Source organism: Haliaeetus albicilla, chromosome 12 (genome assembly GCF_947461875.1).
Source record: "Haliaeetus albicilla chromosome 12, bHalAlb1.1, whole genome shotgun sequence".
NCBI classification, from domain to species: Eukaryota; Metazoa; Chordata; class Aves; order Accipitriformes; family Accipitridae; genus Haliaeetus; species Haliaeetus albicilla.
The window spans coordinates 20355766-20377269 of NC_091494.1; the positions used below are offsets into that span (position 1 = coordinate 20355766).

At 47.3% G+C, this 21504-nt stretch overlaps 1 protein-coding gene across 2 annotated transcripts in view; it reads left to right on the forward strand.

The window, feature by feature from the left end:
* NTRK3 (neurotrophic receptor tyrosine kinase 3) overlaps window positions 1–21504 on the forward strand; it is a 234024-nt gene that overhangs the window by 172807 nt on the left and 39713 nt on the right. For both annotated transcript variants that reach the window (XM_069798466.1, XM_069798467.1), the window contains exons 13-15: window positions 3847–3977; window positions 8069–8241; window positions 13839–14082. In XM_069798466.1, coding sequence (XP_069654567.1) covers window positions 3847–3977; window positions 8069–8241; window positions 13839–14082 — 548 coding nt within the window. The remainder of the gene's footprint in view (window positions 1–3846; window positions 3978–8068; window positions 8242–13838; window positions 14083–21504) is intronic.

Here is a 21504-nt window from a genome sequence, read left to right on the forward strand (position 1 = left end):
TTTCCAACCAGCTGCAGGTCGGGTGTTTTCTGATGTGTTTCATGGGTTATTCAGAACAACAGTGAAGGCAAGAGCTTGAAACACATTCTCAGTGCATTAAATCTTGATGGACAAGAAGGAAGGTGGGGGATCTGCCCAACTCTCCTTCTGTGTCATGCAGCAACAAAGTAATCCCAAAACAAGGACTGCAAGATGTTTCATTTAAAACTGGAATTACTTCAGTGTTGTGCGCTCACATCCTTCCTGTAGATGCAGCACGGCCTTGAATGAGTTCCCATCATGCTGTCAAGTCTGGTTATTTTCCTGTCAGGTCTTGCTGTGGCTCCTGCATAGGTTCTTCTTTTGAATTGTCTTGTTGGCTTGTTTTTATAAGTTAATGGAACAGGGGGGAGGAAAAAAAAAAGAGTAGTACTTATGGGAAGACAGTTTGCATACACCTTGTCGGCAGGGCTGACTGCAACACAGCCGAGACATATTAGCACACCGCTGCCTGCCTAAAACAAATAAACACCAGCTGTTTATCAGACAGGGCTCAGCTTTCTCCAGGAGGAGGTAAACAGATTTATGCAGATGAACCTCCCAGGTGCCCTTGCAGCACAACATCTTTCATGGCTACTTGGCCTTCCTTGTGAGTTACAGCCAGGACAGACGAGCAAAGAGATGCAAGGTTAGCACAATAACACAGCCATTTGCACAGTGCCAGGGCGGTTTGTCATTGCTTTATGTTTAAAGCCCATATTTAATAGTAATGTAGAATTAATCATAGTGCTGATCTCACTGTGAATGGAAGAATTTGATGTAAACTTCAGTATTTCAGGCCTTTAGCATGTGAAAAAGCAATTTATTATAACTCACTTATTATTCCATTTGTGCCTAAAATACTATGAAGCAAAATTTATGGCCATTCAAGGTTGAGAGAAATTGTGATCAGCAAAAGTATTTTTCTGACTCTACATTAAGATTGTCCAGTTGCTGTCAAACTGCTTAACTTCATGAACCTTTTTTTTTTATAACTATCCAAGTTTACTTTAAATCTAGCAGTGCTACGTGAGTCCACTACCTCGGAAGGACTGCTCCTCCCTCAGTTCAACTCTGTCTGCCACAATATCTCCTTTAATTCTTCACACAATTTTTCCCTGAAGCTTCTCAGGTGACCCTAACAACTTGCTGCGAAATCTGGTCTTGAAGACAGATGGGATATTATTTTAATAATTACACAGTCTGGATGCCGGCTCTCAGAAATGTCTGATCATTTATTAAGATGTTGTTGGGAGGAAAAATTGGGAGCCGAAAATTTTGGGCAAGACCCTGGGGAGTTCAGAAAGAGAGGTTTGCTTCAGTTCTCATGGTGTTACTCATTAGAAGTGTAAATAATCTCAAATAGTATTACTGGTTATTCTGAGACAGTTTCCTTTTTAACTTTATCTTCACACCAAATGGGGCAATTGGATTGTAATTGCTACACTTCTGTTGGGATTCTGAGTTTTTTAGTCTCCTTGGGCTCCTCTTAATACAAGATCATTTCCCTGCAGCTTTCTTGACTGCTGCTATTCAGGAAACCAAGAATGCAAATACATGGTTTGTCAATACAGTAAATCCTAAGTACTGTAGTGATGAGTGCTGTAGAAGTGCTTGCCAAGAGAAAGACGAAAAAACCCTTTTCCTCTACCCTATTAAGTAAATTGCTGCCATTTGAGCTTTTCTTAGATTAGGACTTTACTCACCCAAGTGCATCACTTAACATTTCAACACATAATTTTTCAGATTTCTCAAGGTACTCCTTAAACACTCAGCTAAACCAGGTGGAGAAGGCAAAGTCCACATGTGATTTGTTCTCCCTGGCTGTCACTGCATATTTAAAACCAAAGCCATTTTGGATGTGCCTACCATCCTGTGCCTTAATGTCACTAATATTATTAATATTGGTAACCAACAGTTTTCAGTCTATTGAACAATTAATGAAAAGGTCAACTGGAATTCTCTATAGAGGCATCGTTCATTACAAGGCCCATTGCTTATGCAATCTCGCAGCATCCATCTTCCCAAACAAGCAAAAGGGCCAGAGTTCGCAGCTCCTTAAACCTGCCTGTGAGCTCCTAATTAAAAAGCTTAATTGTGTGAAAGCCAATAGGATGACAGTCTTCCAGTCCATTGGCTTTTTGATGCGTTAAGTGGTACCTATGTTGTTGTGGGGCATATGCTCCCTCGGGTTGATGTGGGTGCCCACTTGGGCACCTGGGTGGTATGAGCTGGTGGCAGATTGTGATCACTGTTACTGATGCTTCCCTGGAGCCACTTTGAAATCTGGTGTTAGTCACCTCCACCTCCTGCATCTGCAGTGCCCCAAGGGAAATGCAGCTGAGCTAAGGGGTGCATACCTGTACAGCTCCTGTGGCACACGGAAGAGATGGAAAAGACTCAAAACCAGTCCAGTTTGTGAGCAAACAGATGTGGGGCCAAGTTATGAATGCCCCAGGGTAGGAGTGGAAAGAGGGCACTGTCCCATCTAATGCCTCTGCTTGAGGAGACTTCTAATGCATCAACTTTTGCTCACCAAGCACTGGAGAAGAGTGTGTAGCTCTCACTGCCCTGCCATGACCATCAGGCTGAAGCTGGGGGTGATCTGTGCCGCCACAGTTCTCAAGGGAGGCAGCAAGCTCTAGTAAAGGGCAGTTTAGGGAGATGAAGTTTTGGGTACTGTGCTTCCAGAAAATGCTGTGGTGGCTGTGCATCTTTAGCTGCTTCCACAGTTCATTCCAGGCACTAAAAAAAGGCTCTTTGTATTGTGAGAGGAGCTGTAGGAGTACTGTGATGCCAGAAAGGTGCTTAGAGGTTTGGCAGCAAGTAGCTGTGCCTTAGTGTTGTCCCCAACAGAGAGTATGGAGACCCCCAAGCTCTCCCAGCAGCCAGTGGCATTTAATCATGATGCAGCATTTGTGGATATCCTGCTAGTCACTTATCTACCCTTGTAGGTGCCTTGTACCTGGGTAGATCTAGCCCTTATGAATGACCCTGTTAGCTGAGCAGACCAATCTTCATAGACCTCTGTACCTTTGTTAAATTAATAGCTATTGCTCTTTTGATTCTTCCTGAAACCTCGGTTGCTATTCTCTGTCAGTCCTCGCCGTCCTAAATGTCAGTGGAAAGGATCATTGAAACTAATGGGTTCAGTTTGTCTGTTGTGCCAGTGACTTTATCCTGGGATGACCTTGTTTCTGAGGGAACAGTCATGTAGGAGATGGCTGCAGGGTCAGAGTCTTGCTGCGGGGCAGCGCTTGGCACTTCCAACCAGCTCCTGCTAGTGCCCTAAGGTGCATGGGGGTCAGTAGTCCTCCTCCCCTTGGGAACACTTTGACTTGGCGAGGCTCAGTCTCAAAAATCTGCCCGAGTTTGGGTTTAAACTAATCCCTATTGAAATGCAAAACTCAACAGGACCTTCTAATCTCGCCTGGCCTGGCATCAGAGGTATGTGACCTTTGCTGCACCTCGCAGGAGATGAATTATATCCAGGATCGTTCCAAAGAGATTCAGGTCTTTGTAGCAGATTTTGCCCCAAAGGTTTCTCTCCCTGAGGACAACTTGCTGCGAGCTTGTAGTGAAAATGAGCTTGTAGTGAAAATGTGATAAACCTCAAGTACTTTCTTTGCAGATGTTTTGCATGAGACTAGCTCCATCCCAGACATGGCTGCTTTCTGTGGGTGGGTAAAAAGATCCCTATAGATATTTTTGCAAAGCAATTTCAGATCCTTTGCAGCTTGCTAGAAAATTGAATTAGTTGTTTTCCATTCCCTGAATTAACCCTGATTCATTCTTCCCTCAACCCTCTTCCTCCCCTCCCTCCAACAGATGTCCAGCATATTAAGAGGAGAGACATCGTTTTGAAGAGGGAGCTGGGAGAAGGTGCCTTTGGGAAGGTGTTCTTGGCCGAGTGTTACAACCTCAGCCCCACCAATGACAAAATGCTGGTGGCAGTGAAGGTAAATCCCAAGGGCGAATGGCAGAGAGCAAGGCAGGGGCTGGCTGGCAAAGCAAGGCTGGATGAGCCTGCGTGGGAAAGGGAAGCAGGGGAGGGCTGGGGGCCAGGGGCGGAGATTTATCTGATGCTGGAGATTGTGGTAAATCCACTTAGTCACGCAAAGTTTCAGTGTCTCGCTTCAAGGTTGTCTATTCTCAGCGATGCCAAAGCCTCTCTTCCTGCCGATGTGGCCAGGAGACAGACGGGGAGGAGAAGCTGGTCTGGAAGCTGTAAGCTCCCCTGCAGCTGCAGCAGCGCAGTCTGGAGTCCACCTTCCCTCCACGAGGGAGTGGGGCTCTTCTCTTTCCGGATTTTATCGCTTTGTGGAACGTGCAGAAGCTGAAACAAAAAAGGGCCTCAGTAAAAATGAGCACTTAAAAGCTAAGCACGACTAACCAATTTGCTGGGATCAATTTGCTGCAAGATGGGCAAAGCAACTCGGCTCGGCTCCACCCAGCTCCTGCTTGTCTAGCCACAGATCGCTTCTGTTTTGGTGATTTTGCGCCAACACAAGTTCAGCTTGGCTTGTGCTGTGCTGTTTGCATCCTTGTGAGGGTCTTCATGTGAGCTGTGCCCCATCAGCGTGGCTCTGGGCAGAGGAGACCACTCAGTGCAGAAATGTGCTCTCCTCTGAAGTGGCACGTTGGCAGACACACATAGTCTAATCCCCGGGAGTTAATTGATGCCTCCTAACTCCTTGGAAGAAGATCTGCATTTGAACTGATGCTCTACAGGGAGAAACGTTCCAGCATTCTCTCCAGGATGCTGGAGGCATCCAGTTACTTAAGAGTTGTTTTAATCATTGGCAGTTCAAGGAATTTTTTAGCTCACTTGTCCCCTTATGCTCCAGCCGTGAACTGCAAGATTGCACCTTCCACCTCTGAGACTGGCTAAAGCCGAGGTAGCACAGCTACCCATATGATTAATTGCCTGATTATATGGCTAGTACCTGCCTATCAGTGTCAGCCATCCCTTATGCGATCCTGCCTCTCAAGTCTCTTCCGAGTTTCATTTGCATTTATGCAGAAACAGCATCCGAACTTGTTTCTGTTAATTGCTACTATAAGCTTACATCTCCAGAGTGCCTTTCATCTCACAAGATCATACAGATCCAGCTTCGGAGCAGGGCCTTGAAATCTGGCTTCTTGCCAGCTCTGGAGGGGGCAGGGGGCAGGGAAAAAATCCCTCTAATTTGGGCCACATTATAAGTCTTAAGGGGGGGGGGGGGAGAGAAAAAAAGGCTTTACATATTAAGTTGAGACTTGGCTGCATTTTCTGGAGATCTTGTGCTCCTGACAGAGGCTGAGAATGACCTCCCCGGTAACTGCAGCTCAGGGCAGCAGCAAGACACACTGGTTAAGGCAGCTGAGTCCACAGCCCAGAGTCTGCCTCTGCTCTGCTCTCAGGGACTCGCCCCCAGGGCCAAAGAAAGTGGCTGTGTTACTCACTCGGTTAAATGGACTCTGATTTTCAGCAGATCTAAAGGTTGCAGCCCTGCAGATAAGCTGAGTTTTGATGTGATGGCATGGACAAGCTTCCTGTTTTATTCAGCTTGCTTCTGAAAACATCCTAAGAAATGAACAAAAACCTATATTCGGCAGAGTGCTGAGGTTACAAAGTCAAGTACTAGAAATGCTGGAGGGGCTGGTATTCAGGGCATGTCCTTCTAACACGTATTTTTCATTCCTCTATGGGCTGTTCCATTGTGATGATCTGTGTCCGAGAGCTCCCTAGATGCGAGTGCGCTCATTTTCACAGCCTCCCACTGAGGCCCTGGGGTTGTATCATCCCCATTTTGCAGAGAGTAGGTGGAGAAGCAGGGAAACTGAGCTGAAAGGATCCACTTAAGTGGAGGATGGAGTCCCTGACCTGCCTTTCCAGCCCTGCAGACAGCAGGTACCAGACCCACTTTGACCCCTGTTGCAGCAATACATGCGGTGCTTGTGCAGACCTGGCCCTGATGCCACGTGAGAGGGGATTTCCCAGGTAACATTGGAACAACTGACACTTCGTGACAACGGCTGCAACCTGCAGATGCTGAGTGACTTGCCAGATGTCACGCAGGAATTGTGTGATGGAGGCATAAATACAATACACCCCAAACCTTCCTAGGAGAGGCATTTCAGTGGTTTTGCTGAGACACCCCTTCTCTGGTCCTGGTCTTCTTTCCCTGTTCTACCACTTCCAGCTCCTGTTTTCCTCATTTCTAAATGCTTGGCTATGCAATGTTAGTAATGTGGGGGTTTTTAATATATTTTCTTTTTTTTTTTTTTTTTGGTGTGTGATATTTACAAACTTACAGTCCTAACACCTTGTAGAAATGATTGTGTGTGAAGGAGAGGAAACCTAAACTCACTGGAGCTTGAAATATTACATGCAAGCACAGGAAAAAGGGGGAGAAAAGAGTGATGGGGGAGGGGACTGTTTTCCTGGGGAAAAATAGGATAGCATCAACATTATGAAGTTATTAAATGACTAAAAGAAATTGGGTGCCTGAGATAAGGATAGATGCTTTGCCATCTGCACTGTGTAACTAACATCCATCTAAATATCTCTAGCCAAGCTACCCCAGAGGACATAGAATTAAAATACAATTATGCCATGTGACTAGCAGTTTGGGGGCAGAAGAAGGAGATGAGGCAGTGTCCTAAGGATTGGGTAAAAAACTCGCAGCAGGTCTTCTCCAAGGCGAAAAGCAGCTACTCTGGAGGACTCACTACTTCGCTGTGCGTGCCATTGCACCCAGCACTGCCGTGGACCAGCCGAAAGTGCGTTAGCAGTGTGCTCTGCCCCTTCCTCTTCGCACAGCTTTCTGATGCTTAACATCCCTTTTTGCACATAAATTGGAGCCTGCACCTGGTGATGCCACCTCCCCTGTTCGCACGGGGAGATTCAAGACATGGGGAAAACACGGCAGGTATATTTGTGTGTAGGTAAGGGGAGAACTACCTACTGTCCCCCACCACTGAGGGGGAACCGGTGCACATCAGATTAAATCTGGGGATAACTCAAACAAGTTGCCTTGAAGCCTTTTTGACTCCCGTTAGGCTGCATGGTTAAAGCTAGAACTGGTACTAAACATCCTGGCATTTGGAGGGTGAGGAGAATATAACTGAGACCGAGCAACTCAAAACCAGAATCACCTCTTTGTTTCCTTAAATCTTTGCAAAGATCATGCTGATTCTCGTGGCCATCCCATCTCGTCAAATGTTCTGGACTTCAACTTTTTTACTAAGTGCCCTCCCTTGACACCCTGGGGTGACAACATGCTGCTTTCACACTAGCTTTCTGCTGCAACTGCACAATAATGCATAGAGAAGCCAGACTGCAACCCTGGGGAACCCTCCCCAGTCACCGGCTGCACCCACAGCAACATCTTCACAGCAACCCTGTGACGTCCAGCAGGTCCACACAGCCCGGAGCCTGCAAGCTACCCTGCAATGGCAAAATGGCGTGCTCAAATGTGGAAGATGAGATATTCTCAATAAGGATACCAATTTCAGCATCAGTCTGCCAGGGGAGCTGTTATAAACAGCATGGAATAAAAACATGATTTTAAAAATTATGAGAAAAGACTTGACAGTGTCCTTCTTCAGAGGCAGTTTGAAAAATCCACACAATAACTGCACAGCCAGGCAAATCTATCTTCTGAATAAAGGCAGTATAGTCAGCTATTTCAAAATAAAAGACAGATAGCAAGGACTGGCTGGCTCAGGAATTTAATAATAATGAGATATGAAGCCATTCACCCCTAGGTCACCAGTACAAATCCTGCCCAAGCTGGGAATAATTGGAAGCTATTGCCCTCTGAGGCATGTTTGCTGCTGCCTGGGAAATGAGTTGGGGAACCCGCTGGGCCAGTAACTACATGAACGAAACACTGAGGTGGTGCCACCAGCACCTACCACCAGCCCTCCCAGTGCAACTGGGCCGGTGGCAGCTTTTCCTCTGCCCTCCCTTCCTTATCATCTCCTCTGCGATGCTGCGACCCGTTTGTTCTGGCTTTGCCCCCACCTGAGCCCACCCTGTGTGTATCTGTGCCCCTTCTTTCAGGCGCTGAAAGACCCCACCTTGGCAGCCCGTAAGGATTTCCAGAGGGAGGCAGAGCTGCTCACCAACCTGCAGCATGAACACATTGTCAAGTTTTATGGTGTGTGTGGTGATGGTGACCCGCTCATCATGGTCTTCGAGTACATGAAGCATGGCGACCTGAACAAGTTCCTGAGGTATGTGCGAAGGAGGGCACGGGAGATGCTGTACAGCCACCCTGCAGCCTCAGTGTGGCTTGTTATAGATCTGTGGTGCACCGGTGGCACCATTACCGCGTGGATGCTGGTGGGCTGAGTAATGAGATCTGGTTGTTCCAAGGACAGCTTGTACGAGATGATGGTCCTCACTAGATTTGGTGCTTTATTAGCCCTAACCCAATAATTCCTCTTAGGTAGTCCCAGGGATAGTCCCTGTGAGCTATGGAAACCAGACTTTTCTTCTCCCACCCCAGCAAGTTTGAAGCTGCAGGAAGTGTGGCTGCAATCCCTCTCTGCTCTGGGCGGGTAGAAGGACAGGGAGCCATGGCTGTCAGCAGCTCCGAGTCCCATACACCCAGCAAAACCATGCCCTGCTGGAGCAGGAAGGCTGCTAGCCATCACTCCCCATGTCACCCAGCTCCTGACTGGATAGCACAAGAACGAAAATATTCTTCTGAGAAACTTGCTGAAGTCCTTGGTCTGATTGGTATCCTGGGCATTTACTGATCTCCAGTTCTCATTCCTACATTCAGAAAAGACCTGAGAAATGTTGGAGGGGCCTCAGGTGGTGCCTGTGGAGTCCATCCCTGGTCCTTATTCCCTAAGCCTCATCAGACAGAGAACCTGACTCAGAGACAAAATATCCTAACCTGTGGCACCACACTACTCAAGAAGCTAGGCAAGGCCTGACGAAGTGCCATAATTGCGTTCCCTGCCTCTAAAGAGATGCAAATTGCAGAAGCCCCCCCCAGTCATCATTCAACCGTTTCATCAGTGTGAGGCAGATCACTTGTGTGCCCTGAATCTGCCAGCGGTGAGGGGCAGGGAGCAACTGTGGGAGGATGTTTGTGGTGCTGTTCTCCCACGATACAGAAATTACGCTCTAAAACCTGCGTGCAAGTGGAGTGGTACTTACCTCTTGAAATAATTAGTAGTTTTATTTCCCAGTATTTAGAAAATTGGACCCTTGATATTTTCCTGTTTTGACTGCTAAGTGTGAACATGATTGCAGCAGGAACAAGAAGCTTGAGCACAGCAGGTCTAGATCTGGGGCTGGGATACACTCAGTGATTATTTTTCCACCATCACAGTCAGCTTCTGACCAGGAAACACAGGTCCTTCCCTGAGGTTTTCATTTCTAAGCAATCACCTACACCAGAAGAGCTACGGGGAAGGACCCCAGAGGTTTCTTCTTTCCTCTGTCAAGCAGTGCCAACCTGTCTGCAGCTCCCTTGGGGCATTTACAGGGCAGTGGCTGAGCTGGGAACATCTCTGCATTGGTTTCTCTCCTCATTTTGGCATAGTTGTGGGTGGATTGAATATGATTTTATAGCTCGGTCCCTGTCTCAGGCTCTGGATAGATGACATGCTTGGCAAGGTAGGATGAGTGAAGGCTGATGCTACACTAGCTTTGCAGAGCTGCCCAGACCCACATTCAAGGGGGAGCAGCCTTGGTTACCCTAGGAACCTCTCTTGTGGTACCCTGTCTTGCAGGGGCTCAGCAACCTCCCAGCAGCAGCAGATTGAACTCTGCCTACTGGCATGGAACTGTGCATTGGGCTGAAATGGTGTTCTAGCGCAGATTTGAGATGCAGTGTTAAGGACAGTGCCTCAGCCTTGTCACTGGAGGAAGGCAGTCTAAAGAAGAGCATAAGAGACTGTGTTCCTGAAGTGCTTCACAAGGAAGAGCAGAAAATTGACCCATCTTTTTTCCTGGCAGAACCAGCAACCTTATTCTCCCTAGAGGAGGTAGACATTACAGCTGAGGCATAGCTTTCTTCACTGCTCTAGATGACCTCCCAAACAGTATAGTCCAAAACAAGCGCTCTCACTGTCTCAGAGGGATATATCATGCCTTGGGACATGTCTGAGAAACACTCATGCCCTGGGAGGCCAGGGCCTGTTCCGGTGTCACTGGAAAAGAAAACTCGTTGTTGTATTATCTTTGGCCTTTATGAAGGAAAAGAAACTTTCCAGATGTGTGGTCCCTGGGACTGCAGCCTCTCATCTTCCAGCTGCATTTAGCTGCCAGCTTCTCCTTCTCATGCAGCTATGGAGCAAGCAGCTATGAGCTCCCTTCTCTGCATGTTGGTGTGTGATAGGCAGTGAAATCCCTTTGTGTCCCAAAGGAAGCTGGCTTTTGGGATAAGGGAGCTTATACCCAGCAAACGGGAACTCAAAATGCCTAAGGGGGCATATGGAAAGAGAGTCTTGGGCTTTGTCAGGTCAGCTATCTGCTGGTGGGAAACTCTGGGGGACAGGGGCTGCAAGGGGGTCAAAGAGGGTTGGTGGTGCAGGTCAAAGAGGGTTGGTGGCGCAGGAGTGCCTGGCATCCCTCAGCAAGCAGCAGTTTTTCTTGTGGCATGATTCACCCAGCCCACAGCAGTAGATGGTTGCTCCCAGGCACTGGAGGCCAGGGATGCTGGGAGTCTGTAACAGACACTCAGATGGACTTTTCCCAGTTTAACTGCAGAAATTGGAAAAGTGGTAAAATGGAAGAGGCTCACTTTAGACCCAGTTTCCTAGAGAAAAGCACAATAAATAAATTCCCCTAAGTGTCGTTAGACCTTTTTGTGCGCTTCCCAGAGAAGAGAGAGAATTTTACTGGTCTGTAAAATTAACTGGTGTGGCAAAGGGAAGAACTAGGATCACCACCTGCCAGCTGGGTTAGAGGTGGCATGTATTGGGATGGCTCTGTACGCCTCCTAGGGCCCCTGTGTGTAAGACCATTGCTAGTGGTGCAACTTACCCTGCTGTCCACACTGGGGGACACTGCAGTCATGGTATCCTGGCTAACAGAAAATGGATAGTGAAAAGATCCTGCTGTGGAGAAATACGGGAGCTGCTCTCCAGGGAGCACGGCATCCCTAGGACTGGTGTACACAGGGGCTGGAGACTGCCCGCAGGTTGTGTGCGTGGCAAGGCTGGCTGCTCCCTGGCACCCAGACCCAGTGCTCAGTGGTCTGCAGCAACCGCCTCCCCTCTCTGCTCACTAAGTATCTCCATCGCTTCCTCCCTTTCCTTCTGCCACTGGTTTTCTAGCTTTTGTTTTCTGTCTGTGACAGCAGTAAATTTGAAGTAGGGATATTTGCACGTTGCTATTACAGCCCCTCTTTGCAGTCTATATTAAATTGTTGCTATTTGGTGTTAACTCAGACAGGCAATAGATTTTGTTAGAAAAGTTGCAAAGTTCTGAGTTTTTTGTGTCAGCCCTTCCAGTGAAGCAGCCCCACAGTCTGACTGTCTTGGGACAGAAAGAGGAATTCCAGCAGAGGAAGCCAGAGGGGTGATTTTCTTCCTCACATTGACAAAAGCCTCTCTCACTCCATAATGGAAAAAAACCCCAAGAGTTCTTTAACAGGGGATCCACCCAATTTTATGGCCTCTCTGTAAAGCTGAATTAAACCCTTTTCCCCAAGAAAAGATGGGCAGACCCTTCTCATATTCCCTGTAGGCTTCTTGACGCAAATAAATGTACTAATATCCTTCCTGTTAATCTCATAAATGTGTTGATACTTCTTTTTTGTGGACTATAACCATGTGGGATGGAGAAAGCGAGGGAGGGCAGTGTATGTACTATATAGGGCATACCAAGATGTGTCCTATATAGTAGGATGTACAAAGAGCCAGTGAAATAAAGGTGTTGGCTGACCATTTTTTAGACATCACCTGTTCCCTTCAGACACAGACATTTCTTTGGGGACCATTACTGTATTTGAAAAAGATGGCAGTAATGAGATAGTAATATATGCTTCACTTCTCACCTAGGAATGTTTACCTTTGATGACAACAGGTATCAGCTGCAGCTAAATATGTTGTAACTGCAAGGCATGACTGGGACAAACTGTCCAGCACAATTTTAGAAGCTATTGTTTGTCCTGCTTTGCTGTTTTTAGCTAACCTGCTCAATCCTGGCTCAGCTTCACATGCTGCCGACATCTGTTGTCACCACCAGGTAATTTCCTGGGGTAAACCCGTCTGTGGGCTGTTTAAATAAGACATCAAGCACTTCTGCAGACACTCTTCTGCAGCTCCTCTTTGCCCTCAGCAGTTGTCCCAGTGTGCTGCTGCTCCCACCATGCCCATGAGCTTCCGAGATGCCTCTGGCAGCCCCAGCCCTGCTGCCTGCAGTGCTGCTCCCAGCCAGCTCACCCCACATTCACTGCAGCATCACCCACTTGTGGCTCCCAAAACCCACTCCTGGCTCCTCAGCACTCGTTTCTGGAGTCCCTCTTCTCTTCCAGCTGTCCGTTCTACCAGGAGGGGACCTTCAGGACCGTGTTCCCAGTGGTAGGGCTGCAGGAGGTAGCTGAAGAGGAGGGCATTTGAAAAACTATCGGTTGAACTCCAAATGCCTGGATGCTAATCCCTTTGGTGCACCTTCAGGCCCCACAGAGCAATTAGGGAACAGAGACAAAGGAAGGAAACAGTTTGGATCTTGTTGTGGGTTGTTCAGTCCCATGTCAAGAAGGAGGGAAAGCTCTGTATGTGTAATTTCAATTTGCTGTCTCTCTGTGGTGTTACTGCTCATGACAGGAGTGAAATGCCAAGAATCATTTCAAAGAGATCAGTATGAAAGCCTCAGAGGAAATGCTGTACTGTATCTTAGTCACAAGGAGGAAGGTCACAGCAAAATCTCTGGCTTTTCCTAAATATGAGGGCTTTTGTTATTCCACCTTCACACAGGCTACCACAGGGTGAGCTCTACCAGGGAAAAAACATCACAGAGGGAGCATGGCAGAGAGTCTTGGTACACAGCGAGGTAGGGGGACTAAAAAGGGGACAGGACAGGAATGAGACTGACCTTAAGTCCTGTATTTACAATGCATTTGGTTCAGCAAAATATTCCCTTTTGTTGCTCAGGATGTTCTCTGCATCTGCTGACATCCAGGTCTAACCTTTGCACCTGTGCTCGTGCCTTCACAGTTCACACTACCTGTGTTACCTCTGGGACAGCTTAGGGTATAAAAGGTATTTTCCAGAGATGAAGCTGCTGGTGTTCCTCTGAAACCTTTTCTGTGATCTCTAGCTGTATTGATATCGATCGGGGGCAGTTGTTTGGTGATATGGTGTTTGAGGAAATAGAAGAGGCTCTTTGGGATTAATAATGAGACTAGGTAGCAAGAATATGATGGCTGTGAAAGAAAAGGGGGTGATAGTTCTACCTCTGGGAAGGTTTCCAAGGTGTAAGAATTAACTGGAGCAAACATGTAAATATCTGGAAGCTCATTAGTTTTGCATAGGTCTTGCCAGAGAAGAATGTCCATGTTGCATCAAGCCAACAGTCCCTCTGTCCTGGCGGCCTGTCTCCATCTGTGGCCATAAGAGGTTGCTTGCAGTAGAGTAAAGGATAGGATAAGGATGTATGGCACCCACTCAGCCACCAAATGTTGCCCCAACCTCCTTTTCTCTTAAGCTTTTCTTTTTGTCTTTCCACTGGAGCTGTGTGTACATCCTCACAGTGCAGAGTTGGGGGCTAGTCCCCACACCAGCAGGAACAGCGACCGTGTGGGATTCCTATCTCCTGGTCACTTTTGAGACCCAACTCTATGCTTTTTGCTTCTTCCTCCCTATAGGGCACATGGCCCAGATGCTATGATCCTCGTGGATGGGCAGCCTCGACAAGCCAAAGGGGAGCTAGGGCTATCCCAGATGCTCCACATCGCTAGCCAGATCGCCTCTGGAATGGTGTACCTTGCCTCCCAGCACTTTGTCCATAGAGACCTGGCCACCAGGAACTGCTTGGTCGGAGCCAACCTGCTGGTGAAGATTGGAGACTTTGGGATGTCAAGAGATGTCTACAGCACTGATTACTACAGGGTAAGGCAGCTCCAGCAGCAGTCTGATGCTCAGAGCAAAGGGAGACTAGGAAATGTTACAGTAAATCAGTTTTTGGAGCTCTTGGGCTCACTCGCTTGCTCATTCCCTCACTGAAACGTGCGCACAGATGTCGATCAGGCATCCCTGAACCACTGTCCTTACTCCTTTTCAGTCCTGGGCATGCTTGTAGTTCAGACATCCATGCAGATGCCTACACACAGAGCTCTCTGTGATACCCCAGCACACAGTCACATGCTTTGGGATGGCTCTGAAGTCATCCCATTCTTACTTCCTTCCTATTTTTCCTCCCTCTTTTTTGAAGACATTGATAAATAAAGGTAATCCGAAGAGATGACAAAAACTACAGGCTGTGACCCCTGGTGTTAGATTAAAGAAACTTAACACAGGGACCTAGAGAAAAAGCAACTGAGAGAATGACTGATAAGTGCATAAAATATGGAAGAGGAAATAATAGGCAATTTAGGTTCGACCTCAAAACACTTTTTTCCAGCAGGGTCATCATTTAGACAATGGAATAATTTGCCAGAGGTATGTTGCTGAGGGCCTGTCATTAAAGAAGTTCAGGAAGCAACTAGATAAAAATGCCTGGGTTTAGTGCAGAGGCTTATCCTGCACTTGTCTCTGGGGACGGAGTCAATGAGCCAGGAATGCCTTTCCAGCTTTTTCTTCTGTGATTTGTGCTCACTGTCCCCTTGTCTTGCACACTCCCTCTGTACCTGTCTGCACCACCCTATCTGCCTGGGATGGCAGCCTCCCTGGGGGGATGGCATGTTTCTCACCCTTCCTCAGCTACAGGATAAGCTGTGATGTGCAAAGTGTTTGAAGCACACTGGAGTAGGCATTCGTCGCTGGGCCATCCACCAGCAGGAAAGGGCTTTTCAGGCTAAGGAGCAGTGGTTTTTAGCCTGATGCTTGGGCTAAAGCTGGTTTATTTCTGGTTACAACATGGATGTTTGGCTTTGAGGATGATTTCTGTCAGCTACCTGAGAAAGGGTTGACCTGTGGTCTTGATCTCATTCAGAGGGTTTTCTTTATGTGATAAGTAGTTGCCAAGCGCAGTTCCTGTGTTGGGGAGGAGGAAAAATGTGTTAAGATTTCTGCTGAGACATATCACCTCTCCCAGCCCAGGACATTGGCTTATCACTAAGTTTAATTACCAGCGAGGGAACCAATCTTCACTGTGCAGCACAAAAGCCCATGTTGGGAAAAGGTCTCAGTGCAGTTACTGGGCAGTGATGAGGGAAGAGAGGTGGCTATGGTCCCATCACTGCTGAAGCTTCAAGAAGGAGCTAGTGGGAGAGAGAAGAGCCCAGAGGAGGATGAGAAGCAGCCCGTGCGATTAACCACCTTCTTGCCCACTTCCTTTCCTTCAGCCGTGTTAGACCTCCCCCAACCACATTCAGTGTCACACCGCTTGAGGCAATCCCATCCGAGCTTGTGTTCCTGCAGCACCGAGAGCTCTCTCTGCAATGGGAGAATTTGCTGCTATTGACATGTGAAGGCAGGGAGGGGCCCCCAAAATTGAGATGATCTCCACAGGCCAGTTTGTTTTTGTGGGATTTTTGTCTTCTCTGTGGTGGTGTCCTGTAGACCTCATCCTGTCTGTGCAAAACACTTTGCTGAGGATTGCTCCATGCTTTCTCATGCAGTGTCGTAAGGCTTTTTAGTGGACTTTTCTCTGCTAGCGCAAATTGCCATGCATGACCAAAGTAGTAACTAGTTGTCACCTGTTTACCAGAGCAAGAGCTGAGCTTCAGACCAGCACAGCCTTTTATTCTTTGTTGATTTTCCTTTCTCTGTTTTCACTGACTTTTGGTACTTTTAAAACTTTTGATCAGTAAGTCCATGCTCTGCACGCATGGAGACCTTTTCTGTTACAGTCCAAAGAAGGGGCCTAGCAAAATAAGGTTCTGATTGCCCATATTTACATTGGTGGCGTGAGGGGCAGAGGGTTTACGTGTCTTGCCCAAGGCCAAAGCAGGATTCAGTGGCAGAGCTGGGAAGCCCATCCAAGCCATATATTCCCCCCAGCAAAGAGCAGAAGTCCAGGGGCCAAGTGTCCATCCCTCCTCCAGCCACAGCCCAACCACACCCCTCCCAGCATGTAAGAACCCAGATAGATTGGTTTGTTTCTTATTTTCCTTCTCTAATCAGTATCTTGTGGGACATGTCTACCAGGAGAGCACATGGAGCTGATCTCATTATTCACCCTTCAGGTGCACTCACGGTTATGTGACAGTCTCTGTCCTTCCCCATTCACCACTATCTTGTACCTGTCCTCTCCTCTCCCTCTGACTTTGCACAGCAGTGCTGCATTCATTCTCTACAAGAACTGATGTGAGCCTTGCTGTCTCTGGACTGGGAAATCTATTTAGTTTCTGTGTGGCAACCTGCACTTCTAAGTAAGTTCCCTATACAAGAGTAGTCAACCCTTTGAACAGAAGCCTGCTTGTGACACTAATGAAGCCACATGGGGCTCGTGAATTGACTGTATTAGACTTGACTTTAACTGGTAAGAAGAATCATTCACTTTCTCCTGCAAGCCTAGGTGAGAAAAACAATATGGCTTCACAACAGTTGTGCATTTGTGCTCTGTCTTCTTTGCAATTTTAATTCCTAACATCCCTTGCATGAAAACTGGCTCTTCAAGGCTCCTGGGACAATCCTTTTGAGTGCACAGACCTATCATAAAATTCACCAAGGTACCCCAAGTGAGGGCTTTTGAATGGATACAGACAGAGAGAAAATGAGCTCAGGGGTGAGAACTAAACTGCTCCTGGGTCTCACCTATGGAAGGTGGAGATGTGGCTGAGGAGTTGAACTTTGAAACTCTTTGGTGCTGTCCCTGGTCACATCTACAACCTGCCTGGTGAAATTCCCAAGTCTGATTCTCAGTGTTTGTGCACAGCAGCCCTCCCCTGTCGACAGCCTGCTATTCCCACTAGTAGGACCTGGAGCAAAGTTCTGCTTCAGGTGGTTTCTAGAAAGTATCGCTTGGTGTGTCCAAGCTGCAGCCCGTGGAGAATACTGTAATTTGTCATTTTCTGGGAACACAGTGAAGGATTCCACCTCAAAGCTGACACAAAGTGACAGGTCTGGAGCTCTCTGCAAGCAGACTCACTTCAGTCTGCTGGGTCCCCGTGTTTGCTCCTGCCCAGGCCCCATGAGCACGAGTAACTGGGCATGTGGATATGTGAGTGTGTTCCAGGCTGAGGATTAGCTCCTAGCCATTTCCTTTCTTTCCCATTTTTAATCTTTTAAAACAAAGAAAGAACACCATCTGGCTCCTGCATTTGTGGGATGCAAAAGTGCTTTAACAAAGGTGAACTGCTTAATTTCCTGTTACACATTTGGATACAGAAAACAACCATTTACGTAACAAAAGCAGCAGAGAGGCTTGTTTCCCCTCTCCACAAGGCTCTCCATGTTCTGCCTGAAGACAGATGCGTCCTTTTCCTTGTGCATCACAGAGGGATCCCATCAGCTGTTGCCTTTAAACCTTCTTTCAACAAGACAGAATGGAGAGAAGATAGTTGTGGAGGTGTAGGTGGTGGGGAGAGGTGAAACAGCATCTGATTAGAAAGCGGAGGAAAGTGGAGGGACTGCGGAGACAGGGAGAAGTAGCTCAGCTTCTGTGTGAAGAGTAAAGGCGGGGATGCTTGAAGAAGCATTTCTGTGATGTGTTGTGTAATGTGCTGTGCAATCTTTGGTGTGGGTCTCTGTGGGAAGGCAGGATGGAATATATCCATACTGGAGAGGAAAGATTCGGGCGGATTTCGTTTGCCTTGTTGTTTTCTTTAAAAAAATGTGTGAGTAGGCGATTTTTTTAGGTATGAGTCAGGACTGTGACAGCAGGTGGTGGGATGCTGCAGGTCAGGGATGTTGTGCCTCAGCCAAGCTGAGCGTGGCATGGAGACTGCAGCCAGTCAGGCACACGGTGCCTGCCCAGTGCTGCCCAGGGAGCTGGAGGCTGTCGCTGTGGCTGGGAGGGGGACGGGGGTGTTGTCCAGAGCTGTGGGCATCACCGGGGCTGCTCTTAGGACCCCCAGCTGCTCTTTGTCCCAGCAGACTGGGGTTTGGCTGCTCCCAGAGCCCTTCTGTGGCTCTGAACTCACCTGTGCTCCAGTAAAATCCACATAATTTTCCTTTTGTCCCCCAAAATGCATAATCTGATTCTAAAACAAAATCATGTGGCGGCTGCCCGGGGAAAGGGCAGTATTTCTTCATCCTTAGAAGAGAACACAGTCTTAAATCATAGGCAACAGTCCTTAATAACTTCCAAGGTAATGTCCTTACATGGGTCGGACATCAGCAGTGAAGACACATGTCTAGTAGAGGAAAGATTTATGTAGGCATTAAACCTCATTAAGACATCCCTCTGTCCAAAACTCCTATGTCCTACCCTTCTGGCATCCTGCCCCAAATCCTGGGCTGGGCTTGAAACCTCTTGGGGATTTAGCTCCATCCTTTCCCAGAGGTCTGTCCTGAGTGTTCTCCTGGTCATAGTTCATCACGCAGAGGACACCTGCTTGTCAAAAAAACCACACATGCAGGATTTGCAAAGGGCTCTGAAAATATGTTTCTATTTCTAGCAACACAGAGCTAAACATAATAACAAAAAATTCTCCCTGTTTCTGTGTCCTCACCACTCTGGAGCATTGTTTGGGTTTAGGAGAGACAAGGCTTGCAGGAAGAAGTAATATCTTTTAATAGAACATACGATATTGTTGGAGGGGGGAAAAAGAATGAATTTTAGACACGCAAGCCCTCTCTGAGATCTTTTTTTTTTTCCAGTAGTATCAGTTGGTTTAATAAAAGATTAATATCTCTTCCTATGAACCTTGGCTCTCACATCCTTAGACCATCAGAACCAAAACAACATTTCTGCTATGTCTTTGGCCTTAGGTCAGTGTTCTTTAAAAAGTCTAGGATCCCTCTGGTAGATGCCTGTTCCTCTGAAGCATGAAGGTTTACTGTGTAAACATTTTCTTTCTTCTCTTCCTTTAAAATGGCTAGCAAAAAGCCCATAGTCTTGATAATTTTCAGTACTCATTGTCAGGTTGCTTTCTGATGATCACCTTCCATCTAGACCACCTCTTACTTTAGTTCTTCTCCTCTGGAGTTCAAAATTGTTTTCTTTGACCTGGGTACAGTCAGTTATTTTTCCAGTGAAGTTTCCATGCAAGTAATAGATCACTGAGGTTTAGCAGCTGCATGGGTCATGCTCCTTTGCAGGGTCATTCAGCATGGTAGATAAGACTAATAGACAAGTCTTACATTGAAAGTAGATTTATTCTGACCCACACTCTCCTAGATAGAGGGCCCCTAAACAATCACACCATCACTGAATGGTGCTCTGTTCCCACCAGCTTTGAACTCTCTGCAGAGGTTTAGCAGTACTCTCGCACCAGCATTTTTTGCGTGTCCTTGCCAGGGCCCCTTAATGCCTGTGTGTATCCTTCAGCTGTACAACAGCCGCTTTCATGTCCCCTGATGCTCTCTTTGTTGCTTTGCTGTCCATCTCATGCAGCTTGTTTACAGTATGGGAGATCGATCCCAGCAGAGGGAAACTGCTGCCCAGTTAACACCAGGAAGGACTCCTGCGATGAGTGTGCTAGGGCTCTGCACCATCACCTACAAAAGGGAATGCCAACAGGCAGAGGGGAGGAAAACGCCCTCTGAATTTCCATCTGGGATATGGTACTGACTCACTTTGGGGGGAAAAAAAAGCTGCTACTCTCAGGTTTTACCGTAGATCCGGTGTACACTGGCAGGAGTAGTCAGTTCCGGACAGAGAGCGAGCCAGGCTCTGCGCACCCAGACAGTGTGCTCAGGCTCTGCTTCAACGCCGATGGGTGGGGGAAAGCAAGCTCAGTCCCTGGCCGTGCTGACTGTTGTGTGGGATGTTATGTAGATGGTACAGCGTGTGTGTGCCACTTTCAGCTTCCAACATCAGTATCATTTCCAGCACCTAAGTGTTGTGCAGATGCTAAGCAGCTGAGCATTGCCTTTTGTCTCTTTTACCCCTCTTCTGAGGTGAAAAATATAATCTCTCCATCCTTTCTGCTTGGGTGTTGGGAAGGTTTCATATCTGTAAATGTATGTTCCACTAAGGAAAGGACTTAGAAGTGAAAAGTACTTTAATTTTCTCCTGTACTAAGTAGGATCCTGGAGAACGTGTCTTGCTTTGTCATACCTACATAAGTAAGGGCAAAGAAGTCACACAGTAACCTGGAGATGTGACCTGGAGACCCCTAGTACTGATACAGATGGCCCAGCTGGGCACAGCTGTAGTCTTGCTATGCACAGGAGCCCATGTCTGCTGTTGAAAGTATGACATGCTCTTCTCAGCATCTGTTTACCCCATGTGTCCCATCACCCCAACTCCTGATCTGTTATTTCTTTCCTTGTTTTCATTGCCATTGTTCCCCCTGGATGACACCTGCATGCCCCATGAGGTACGGACGGCTCGTGCCATGGTGCCTCACAACTGCCCTGACTGGTGATTTGGGGGCAAACGAACCAATTTCCCCCTAACTTGCACTAGGACTGGAAACAGGGGAGGTGAGGGAACTGCTCAATGTGGGTGCGTGGGTTAAATGTGCCTGTCCTGGTGTGTTCTGCGTGCAGGAAAAGTCAGTGTGATATTGAACGTGCTGGTCTTTGATATCTCTGTGGCTCCTGTAAAAACCTCTGCAAATTGAATTCGCGGCACAGTTCCTTATCTCCTGAAGGGAAGATGTAACATCATCATCTTGTGTTTTAGCCAGACATTTTTCCTCAACACTTCCCCATTTCTATGCTGAGGGAAAAACAAATGTTGAGTCTTCCCCCCCCCCCCCCCCCCCCGCCTTCTTCCTGTTTGAAACATTAAGAGCCCTTCACACAAAGCAGCTCAAGTGCAGAAGAATTAATTGGGGAGATTAGGTTGTGTTGTATTTCTGGCATTTTCTCAGAAACAGTAATTGCCCTAATTCTCCACCCTGCCAAGACCTCCACCTGCACCCTGTTTCCCCCCTCCCCTTTTCCTCAGTGTCTACCTGTCTTTCTCCTGCTTGAGTTGCTGTTTTCATGCTGTTGCCATTTATTGCATTTCAGTAATGAGAGGGATGTGGCAGGTGAAGAGCTCTCACAATCTGGTGACATCTTCTTTGAAGCACAGGCACAAAAGAGCAGTTTGTTTTTGGCAAATAAAAACTCCCTGCTATGGTACTTGACCTCCATGCTCACCTCTTCTCCTGTTTGGGATATGTTGCTGCTGCATTGCAAGTCATCTGGCTCAGATTTTTTGTTTAATATAGTCTCAATATTCACTCAAATACTGACCTCCCCCCAAACCCTCACACACTTACTGAGAGCTAATGAAACTTACGATCTTTCAATCAAAGCTCAGCCCCATTC